The 11,313-nt window shown below is 43.7% G+C and overlaps 1 protein-coding gene across 1 annotated transcript; it reads right to left on the reverse strand.

Annotated features, from left to right (window-relative positions):
* Positions 1-298: 298 nt before the first annotated feature.
* Positions 299-874, reverse strand: LOC141988287 (interferon tau-2-like). Its single transcript, XM_074954121.1, has one exon. It carries the CDS (start codon positions 872-874, stop codon positions 299-301), a length of 576 nt encoding a protein of 191 aa, XP_074810222.1.
* Between the last annotated feature and the right edge of the window lie 10,439 nt (positions 875-11,313).

Raw genomic sequence — 11,313 nt, forward strand, 5'->3', positions numbered from 1 at the left:
TCTGCCAATTATGCAATACATAACATCACCTGATATGTGGGAGATTATGAAGAATCGCAAACCAAAATGAGAGTTGAAAAAATAAATCCATGTGATTGCAAATCCATTTCCAGGACAGGACAGGAAGAGCCTGAAGCTGCTGCCAAGGAAATCAGTTGTAATTTGGCCACTGACCCTGTAGAAGAAGGATCAGGCCCTATATAAGCAGAGATATAAGATATCCGCTATCTCTGTTCAACTGTATAATTGACACTAATGTTTAATTCATTTACTCCAAGGAAAAGATTTGTACTGTACCTTAGTTACTCAGCCGTCGAGTGAGTTTGTCAATCAGTACAAAACATCTGGGTATTTCCATGCGAATGATCTCCCAGGCACACAGGCTGTAATCCTTTTCTTTCAGGAAAGCATCTATCCCCTGAAAGTATTGTTTCACACTCCGACTGGTGATCTGGAGGTCCTGACTTTCCGGGTTGGTTAATTCCTTCTCCATCTGTGTTCTCAAACATGCCTCCAGCCGCTGAATTTGCTGGTAAAGGCCATTTTGTAACCTGACTATGGAAGTGGCATCCCAGGCACTTTGGGTGAGGTTTTTGCTAAAGATGTTGAAGATCTCCTGGAGGATCTCTTGAATTACCACCTTAGCATTCTCCTTCTGGGCCACTGAAAGTTGGACAATATCCTGGGTGGGCTTGAAAGCTGCCCTTTCATTTATGCATTGTGAGGGGAAATTTCCGCTCCTTTTCTGCAGAAGCTCTAAGCTCTCTTTGTTCACTTTGTTCTGCTGGAAGTGAAGCATGGTACAGAGCCGAGATGAGATTTCAGTGGAGAAGAGCAGTATGAGGCAAATGTGCAGCAAAAACCTGGTGGTCATGATGATGTCTATACGCTCCTTTGCTTTGTGTGGAACCTTGAGCCTGGAGTTCATTGAGGGTCCTACGTAGACTGCTGTGTCTTTCCTTTTTGTCTCTGAATTTAAGTATTTGGTTGGAGAATGTTTCTTTGATCATTTTCTGTTTACAAGATTTTCCTTCTTGAAGGTTTCAGAATTTTTCTTTCTGTTCTTCTTGCTGTTTTCTAGTTCTTTTACCACATTTCTTTCTTTCTTTCTTTCTTTTTCTTTCTTTCTTTCTTTCTTTCTTTCTTTTTGTGTGTGCGTGAAAGTGACCACCCCTGACATACACGCATTTTGTCATATTTTAATTTCTGTAATTGAAGAAGGTCAGCCACCATTCCACAGTGGTACAGAAAAGACCTCCAATTGGTCAGACAGTGCACTTGCCATTCATTACCTCCTTCATTTGAGGGACAGAAATTGTTTAGAAATATTAAAAGTTCGTTAGGCATTGAAGAAGTAAATATCAGTGGAAAGGGTTAGGTCTCCCAAAAATATTTGGCAAATCTCAACTTTAATGATTTCCTCTGTTTTGAAGGTACATTTAAAATCTAGACAGCACAAACTATTGGCATCTTCCTTCTGTGAAACAATAAGAGAGAGAGCGCTCTGAGAAAATGACCCCTTAACTCATTGTTATTTTCAGGTCTTATTATACACAGTGGAGCTCAGGAATAGATGCAGCTGAAAGGTGTGAAACTCATGTCCTGTTGATCACTCCAAGTAGCTGACAGGAGTAAAAAATTGAGAAGAATTCATAAAACAGGATGAGCAATTAGTATAGTAACGCATGCTAGAGAGGTACCCACGTGGATGACTATGATTTACAATGTGGTCAGAAGGAGGTTATGCAGAGAAGTCACATTATGTGTTTTTTACCAAGTGTGTCCTGGAATGAAAGAATTCAAATATTTTTTTAAAAAATGAAATTCAGTGTTCACCATTTTTGCTGGTTCCTTCTCTTTTAATATTGGCCTTCCCTTGGACTTGGGCAGGGAAATTCTTCTCGTTTGTTTAATTCTCTTCACTTCCTGTGGACACGTTTCATTTTCTGGATCTCAAGCCCAAGCACAGACTGTTGTTCTGGAGTTTCCATCGTGGCAGGGAAATCTGTTTTAATTCAAGAAGAAAACTATTTTCAGTGAAATTAAAAAAGAAAAATCACATGAAGAAAGCATGAAAACATTTTTGTGCATATTAATTTGGTTAGAGTCTCCCAAGTCTTCCTGCACTTTTATAAGAAATTTGAGATTTTTAGCTTTAAATTTTTGAAAGACACCCTGCAAAGCAGAGAAAGCAGACTTACCACAGCCCCCAGGTTGTAATGGGCTCTGCTCCCCATTCTTCCATGACTTTCCAGGGTTGTTGGGCATCTGTATTCCACACCCGGGTGAAATCCCAGGGGAAGATGTTGCAGGGTACTGAAAGCAAATGAGCAAAACTGCAAACCCAGGATATGAATGAGACCATGCTTTTGGTCGCTCTTATTGAAGTTTCACACCCCTAGCAGGCATTGTTTCAGCCTGGGGCAGCCCTGACAGGGTGACTGTAATGGAACCACGCTGATAGGGACCGGAAGGGAGGTCTGACAAAGCCCTAGAAGTGATGCAGACACTCAGGAGCTCTGTTTGGAAAGATTTTGTGTTCTGTGCAGAAGCCATCGTGTCATCAGTTTCCCCAGCTTTCATCACAGAAATCATTTCCTCCTGCCTGCTAGTGGAATGATAAGGGGGAGCTTAAGTGGGGATGTATTGGTGGTGTTTTTCTCCCTTTCGTCCACCTGTGGTTGGCTTTCCCACAGGAAGACCTAAAGTCATAGATGATGGATAACACTAAATGGCTCTTAAGTAGATTAAAAGCTTCTTCCACGCAGCACAGCTTCAAAACAATGTGATAGAATGATTGTCAGGCAGTTCTCCTCTGCACGATAGGGGTAGTGAAGAAGTTAGACTTTGAAGAAGAGTTTGTATGGCTCCAGGTGCAATGTGACCAGGTCAAGGCCCCTCTTCAGCCGCTCCCCAGAATTGAGGTTCTGTTTCAGCATGTAGCTGTGGATATTCTGGGTCCTTTCCCTAAGAAGACACCCAGAGGAAAGGTGTACATACTGACTTGCAGGGCCGCAAGGGCAGGGCCACCACCACCTCTGGCCACAAATTTCATAAAGATGTGTCCAGCTACTGAAGATCTAATCCTCCCAGAAGAAATGGAACAGTTTCATGGTGAGACGTTCTATACCTCGTGGGAACAGCCTACACCTCCATTTTCATCCTTATAATATGATTGTGTGGTGTCTTTTGCAAAGTTTGTTTTGTCGGGTGTCTTTGGAAGACTCAAGATGCACTGAGCATTGTGGTCATAGTGATGTGATAGTAATTGTTGTTACTGCAGTGTTATAGTAATGTTATAGGTTCTAATTCCATGTCTAGAGTTGTGAGGCTGAAAATGTGTCTTCATGGCTTAAAATAAGCCAAAGCAAAAACTCTCCAAGAGCAGAGAGGCAGTTCACGCCTCATCAGGGCATGTACGGGAGAAAGCCAGCCCAGCCTCACAGGAACAAAGGATGCTGGCCTAGGCAGCAACAAAAGAATCTGTTGGACTCTCCAGTGAGTCACCGCCCCCCGTTCCTGTGGACAGTTTGGGACTGCGATGGGGTAATGCTCACCTGACTTTGAAGTGGTGAGCGGGGGACAAAGCCAAGAGGGAAGAAATAACATGATAAAAGGGAGAGATGTTTGCCATGCTCTTCCTCTCTCTTCCAGCTACGTCTACAGCCACCACACCAAGCCACTGAAGGGCTGATGATAGGGGAGAGCCTGGCTGGGGAGCAACCCTCCCAGAAGACATGTAACATATTCATGGAGTCTCATTGTGATTGTGATATGTATTCACCCAATAGTATACACAACTCCTTCTGTCCACCAAAGTACCATTGCTCCGAGATGGAGTTTCTACAGCAAATGAAAACCCCTTCTGTTGCTGTAGTCTGTCTACACTACACACTTACAGCAGCATAGTTACAACACCGTAACTATGCTGCTGTAGTGCCCAGGGTGTAGACATGGCCTGAGTGCAAGCAAAGCACTGTTGCTATCCATCAGCCGCTCAAAGGGGTCATGTGTGGCCGATGGGTGAAGAGCATGACCATAGACACACCCCTTATATGCACATGCAGTAGTGGTGGGTGGGGTGGGGTGGCCGTAACCCTCCAGGCAAGTGTGTGTCGGCCTGCACCAAAGAGAACATGTATTATTGTCGGTCTGTAGATGCAGCAATTGCCACTTGAGGGGCACTGTGAGAGTATGCTCCCAAGACTAGGAATGCCTTTAGCCTCCACCACTCAGGCAGTGCAGCTCCCCCTCCCACTCTTAGAGCCATAACTGAGTGCCACATGCGTGTATTTGTTCTAACATTGCATTGGCCATGAAGCATCACTTTATATTGTTCATGCTACATTGTGACTGTAAGATCATATTTCCTTTTGTCAAGATGTAACCACCTTATGTAAAATTGAGCAAAATGCTTTAAATGGGTCAGGCAGATGATGTGAGGAAAATATACACACTGAAACTGTGTTGTGGTTACAGACGTATGTCCCAGGCCGATCGCGCTCAGTCCTGCGTCTCAGGGTATACGACACTCTAGATCTGCTAGAAGCTGTACAAAGGGAGACTGTCTCTACAGTGTAAACAGGTGAAGTGGTCTAAGACATACTTGCTTTTCTTGGGCAAGATCTCATAAGGTCAGGCGACATGTCCTTCCATTTTGCTCAGTTTTGCTGTGTATCAGAATGAAAGCCGGCACCTCCTAGAGCAGAAAACCTCCCAAACATTTTAGAAACTAATCAGCCACTATATTAAGTCACACGTGCTACCCTCCCCTCTGTTTATGTACAAAGCAGAATACAAGCAGAATATCTGTACTGTGCTGAGAGCAGGGTGTGCTGGGAGGTCGCTACGCCCCTTGGACTCTGTCGTGCCTTTCTTAGCAACAGAATGGAGGGCTGTGGGTGTCGCCACTAGACAGGTCTGTGCTGCAGTAGGTGACAACCAGAGTATGAGGTTGTCTCTACCACTAGAGCACCAGTGCAGCTATTCCATGCCAACCCAGCAGGCTCAGGGGCAAAATAGTCCACCGAAAGCCAGAATTTAGAGCTTTGTTGAGAGGTGGCACCATTTGGCCCCATGTGTTCTGTATTTCTTGCCTCATTTCCTTGCTAAGGATATTTGCATATCATAATCTTCCCCTTTCTGTGACCACATAACTTCCTTAGCGAGTTGTTTCTAATGTCATAAGCAGTGGTGACATGTGGTAGATAAGCAGCAGTAGATGACCTTAAAACGTACAATGCGTAGCATGTCCTCAAGCTTAAGGGGGAGAAAGCCTGTGTATTGATTTGTTCTTAATCTTTATTTAAAGCCTTCTACCACATTTTCTGAATTTATTTGAACACATTGATTAGAGTGAACAATCTTGGATCCTTTGGTAATGAGGGTAATTTAATGACTAATAACAATGGAAACCAAGTGCTCCACCTAAAAAAAAAGTAATAACTTGGGAGTTCTCAGGACTAGGCAGATACAGGGCCAGAATAAGGTGTAGTGATCCTTTCCCCAAGTACAGGGTATATATCTAGCGCTCAAGATAATGTTAAAAGGTGCAGTCCAGGTACCCCACGCTGCAGCTCACTTCATCGGATGCAATGGAACCCTCCACACCCTCCACTTTCTGTATAATTCACTGCTTTCTAGATTCTTTTCCCACACTTCCTCCTTTTTGTATTGTTGTGAAAGTGACCAAACCCCTTTCATTTATGCTGGATCCACATACATACAGGCTTTTCATGATGCATTAATTTAAAGATCTAATTTAATAAGATCATCCACACTTCAGAAGTGGTAGAGAGAAGACCGCCAATTCATCAAACCCTACACTTCCTATTCATCACTTCCTGCATTTGAGAGACAAAACTAGTTTAGGTATATTTAAAGTTTTGAGACCTGGAGGAAGTGGGAGGAAAGGGTTGGCCTCAGGGGAGCTGGAAGAGTTTGTGTAGTGGGGCTGTTGAGAGCCATTGAACCAGACTGTAAACCGTGAATATGAAGGAAACCACTTCAAGCCAGGGGGTATGGCAGCACCTGTGTTAGGCCTCCCAAAAATAATGGTAAATTTCAACTTCAGTCATGCAACCTGAAAAGCACACTTAATATGTAGACACCAGAAAATATCGGTGTCTTCCTTCTCGGAAAATACAGGAGATAGAGAGTGAGCTCTGAGAGAATGGAACCTTTTTTCATTTTTTGTTTACTTCCAGATCTCAATGTATATACTGAAGCTGAGGAATCGATGCAGTTAGACGGTGTGAACATGTTGTCCTATTGATTACTCTGAGTAGCTGACAGTGGCGAAAAATGTTCATAAAACAGGATGAGCAATTAGTTACACATACTAGAGAGGTACCCACATGGATGATTGTGATTTCCAGTGTGGCCAGAAGCAGGTTGTGAAGAGAAGTCCTGATTTGTATTTTTAACAGGCATATCACTGGGTATAGTCATTCAAAGAATTTTTTAAAAATCAAAATCAGTGTTCACCGTTTTGACTAGTTTCTTCTCTTAACTTTTTTCTTTTCCCCTTGGGTGGGCAGGGAAATTCTTCTGCTTTGTTTTAGCCTCTTTGTTTCCTGTGGTCACATTTCATTTTCTGGTTCTCTTCCCCTAGCACAGACTGTTGTGCTGGATTTTGCCATCGTGGCAGGAAAATGTGTTTTCATCCAAAAAGAAAACTATTTTCACTGAAATTAGAAAGGAAGAATCACATGAAGAAACCATGAAAACATTTCTGTGCATATTAATTTGGTTAAAGTCTCCCAAGGCTTCCTGCATTTTGATAAGAAATATCAGAGTCTTGCATCAGCAACGTGAAAGTTTCTGAATAGTGCGGAGAAAGCAGACTTATCAGAGCCCCCGGATTGCCATGCACTACGCTCCCCATAATCGCATTACTTTCCATGGGTGTTGGGGATGTTTATCCCACACGAGGGTGAAGTCCAGAGAAGATGTTGAGGAGAGAGGGAAATAAGTACTGTAGTATGAATACTAGGAGAGGATAAGGTAACAAAGTAATTACGGGGTAATGTGGAGCGGGGGAGCCAAATCATCTTTTTCAGTAAATCTATACGGTGACAGCAAATTAGGGGCACTGGAATACCTGTTGTTGTATGGCTGCTGAAAGCCATTGAACAAAACTGTAAACACTGTATATGATGGAGACCATGCATTCACTTGCTAATATTACTTGATGCTACTCAACCCGAGCACCCCTACTTCCATCTTCCCTGCAGCAAGTAGGCAAAGAACCAGTCTATTATTTGAGAAAACTTGGTTACAAGGGCCTCAGAGCCTGCTGCAGAGGATCCATGCAGGGGTAGAGCCCTCTGCTTATGCCTCTTCCCTGTGCCACATGGAAGTGTGTGTGGGGTGAGATGAGGTGCCATGGAGTCAGAAGCTTTTGCACCCAGTTCCCTCTTGGGGTGTTCTCCATACAGTTATGACCCATGTGTGGGGCCTGGAATGAGCAGACGCGCATTGAGCTGGGGCAGTGCTACTACAGGTCTGGTGGGTGTATCTCTCCATGTCAGCTGCACAAAAAGGACACCTACAGAGAGTGTCTGAGGCAACTGCAGTCTGAAGGAAGCCCTGGTTTCATGGCTGGAATGGAACCTCGCTGACAGGGACCGGAACGGGGCTCTGAGTGGGCCCAACAGCTGATGCAGAAACTCAGTAGCTCTGTTTGAAAAGACCTAGTGTTCTGTGTAGAAGCCACAGGCTCATCTGCTTCTATGATGAATGCTGGGGAGAAACCTGCGAGTATCCCCTCCTGCCTGCCAGCGGAGGGATAAAAGTGAGCTGAAGTGGGGATGTATTATTAGCATGTTCCTCCCTTTTTATCCCCCTGTGGTTGGCTTTCCCACAGGAAGGCCTGAAATCTTAGATGATACATGTCATCAAATGGCTTCTTCAATAGATGAATGGATTGTTTTCCATATAGCACAGCTTATAAACAATATGATGGGATGAATGTCAGGAGGTTCCCCACTGCACTCCATGGGCAACAAAGCAGTTAGAGTCTGAAGAGTTTGAATGCCTCCAAGTGCTATATGATGGCCATGTTCCATCAGAGGGGGGAGATACATTATGGGGGTGGTGATTTTGTCATCCTTGACTTTTTCATGCAGTCTAATTTTGCTCTTATTATTCTCAGATGATTGTGTTGTATCAATATAACCTTTGGCTCCAACTACATGAAGGAGTGAATGAAGGGAGAAAGATTTGGGCAGGAAAGAACTTGGACAGCTGATGGCTACAGCTCTTGGAGAAAACTTCACCACAAGAAAGGAGAGGCATTTGTTTTAAGAGTTAACTCCTTGTACATGCCTCTAAACCAGCAGGTGCCAAACTGAGTTTCCTGAATCAGTGGTAGTACATGGAGTACTGGGGGATGGTCTTCAGAGAACTGGCAGATCCCATGTTCCTTTAAAGACCGCTAAAATTATATAAATGTGTTTCTAGTACTACCTTTCTTTGTAAGCGTTTGGTGTACCTGCCACACAAATGTTACCTGATCCTGAATGGGAGGGGAAAGGATCAATTTTTGTAAGATGAGGCCCACATAATGAAATGTTTGAGAACCCCTCAGCTAAAGAGAACAGAGGGCAAAAGCTTCTGCAATGCTGCCATCTGTTGACTGTGAAGAATTTAGTCTCCTACTAGAGACACCATAGTTTGGACTGTGTTACAAAAGGGATTTAAAATGGGACATACCTTCCTGGTTTTTTTCCCAAAGGCAGTTTTTCCCCAATCAGTTGTAAAAATTCACACGCACTTTGTTTTTTTACTATTTGAACATTTAATGTAGTGGTTGTTTGACTTCTTTAAAAACTTTTAAATAAGAAATCTCCAGATTTAGAGTGTGACTTAAATTAATGCTAGACAATGATGGGACTGAGTAATAGTATTTTTGAAGAGCTATCTACATACCCAAACTTGGCAACGAGATCCTTACAAGATTTGGTCCAATGGATGGTTTTTGTTTTTGTTTTTTGCTTTCAGGTAATTTTTAACTATTGGGTTCAGGGTAATTTTTAGTCATTCACAGCTCAACTGAAATTTTGATGCACTGTGCTCCTTCAGCTGGTGGTTGTTGGTGCAACATGCAGTCCCTAAGCACACACGCTTGTTTTGGGAGCACCCAGGGGAGAGCAAAGGGAAGCAGCAGCAGATGCTTACAAGCCTGAGTGACAGGAGAGTTTCGGTATGTACAAGCATGATGGTGTTTGTGAGCCAAGTGTACCCAAACCTGAGTGGCGGAGGGGGAAAATTAGACCCACGTAAGCCTCCCTGATGGTTGTGGTGGGGGAGATACGGAGTCTGCGCACATGGAAACCTGACAGTTCGCACACATCTCATTGGGGAGGAAGGGGACAAGCAACTTTGTACCACGAAAGCCTGAAGTCTTCCCCTTAGGATGCCTGTGTCTCCATCCTCCCTTTCATTACATCACAATGAGCTCCTGCTCCAAACACTTGCAACTACAAATGTTGTGGGTGAAAATGATCTGTTAACTGGCAGAAACACAAAAGCTGCGGAGTTGAGGTTGTGGTGTGTGGTTTGTGGTCTGTTGGAGTGGTCAAACTAGTTACCCTCGCTTTGTTTCTTATGGAGTCACTGCTGAATCAGGGTTTATGTACTGATTATGTACAATGTACTTGAGCATGTTCTCAAGTTTAACTACTTATGTCAAAGGAAAGCTCGTGTACTTAAAGTTAGGCAAATGTTTACAAGTCCTTTGCTGAACTGGAGTCTTAAGGGAAAACAAGAGAAGATTTTTATTGGGTCTCTGTTTTTTTAAAAAATCTAATTACTACAAATCACTATTGCTGTAGGTTGCTATTTTGTAGAAATAAATATTTATTTATAAATATTATAAAACCTCTGAAAAAATAAATAAAAGCAATACATTAATATTGTGAATAAATATAAATGGATCAACATAAAAACACTTTTACAAATCCAGTAAAATGATCTGAAAATCTTTTCACAGTGCAGGAAAAGAATATATATTTGCACTAGTTTAAAATTTCAGAGTGCCTAATTATAAGTGACCTAGAAACTGGGATATTCTTCTTTCTTTGTTATCCTTGCCACAAAATACACCTCCAGAAGTTTCCCTTCCTTATGAGTCCCTGGCAGGATCTTTCCATGCGACTGTCGTTCCAGGCAGCTTGTGAGGGTATTTTGCATGAGATGTAGGCAGAGGTGAAAGTAAGGCGGTCCGGTCCGGTCCAATATAACGGAAAGAGCCGGTACACCATGCCATACTAGACCAGCTTCCCGAGGCTGGCCATTTAAAGGGTCTAGGGCTCCTGGCAGCGGCCAGAGCCCCTGGGTAGCGGAGGCAGCTCAGGCCGTGATTTAAAGGGCCCTTTAAATCCCCACCGAAGCCCCTGGCTGCCGCCGCTACACCGGGGGCTCTGGCAGGGGGCTCAGAGAGCAATTTAAAGAGCCCGGGACTCCAGCCGATGCAGGGAGCCCCAGGCCCTTTAAATCTCCACCAAAGCCCTAAGTCCCGGGGTAGCGGAGGCAGCCGAGAGCCCCTGGGGCTCTGTTGGAGATTTAAAGGGCCCGGGGCTCCACTGTGGTAGCGGTGGACGGAGCCCTAGGCCCTTTAAATCACCCCCAAGCTCCGGGACACCCAGCCGCCTCTGCAGCTGGTAGCCCGGGATTTAAAGACGTGGGATTTAAAGGCTGGGCCTCTTCCGGTTGAGGCCACACCGCTTCCAGTTGAGGCCTACCCGCTGCTCAGGACTCTGTCATACTGGTAAGTCCTTTAAGTTACTTTCACCCCTGGATGTAGGAAATCTGTTGGAGGATCTCGTGGATGGCCACTTTGGCAGTCTCTTTCTGGGTTTCTCTGGGCTTGAGAAAATTTTGGCGCCATGTTAGGTGTCTTTCTTCATTCTGGCTTTGCAGAAAAATTATCCTTCCATTTTTTTTGGAAATTGTCCTAGTTCATATTTGTTATGCCGAATCAAAGCCTGTTACAGTAAAGAGGTAAGATTTCATTTTTAAAAGCAGCCCAAGGCAAATTCGGAGCAAACGCGTAATATCAATGATTAAGAAATAGTAAGGTTTTTCTCCTTCGGTTCAAATACTATGCTGTCTTCTGCAATATTTTCAGCAAAATCTTCTGTTTTACATTTTCTCATGTGAATAAATCAGTCTTGGTAATGGCAAGGAGGTTATAAATAGTGCAGTTGAAGTTTGGCAGTTTGATTAATTCAAGATGGACTGATAGGAGTCTCGAAAGCTGCTGATTCGAGAATCAATTTAGAGACGAAGGACTCCAGTGGAAGTGCAGTT

The sequence above is a fragment of the Natator depressus genome, chromosome 5 (genome assembly GCF_965152275.1).
Source record: "Natator depressus isolate rNatDep1 chromosome 5, rNatDep2.hap1, whole genome shotgun sequence".
Classification (NCBI taxonomy): Eukaryota; Metazoa; Chordata; order Testudines; family Cheloniidae; genus Natator; species Natator depressus.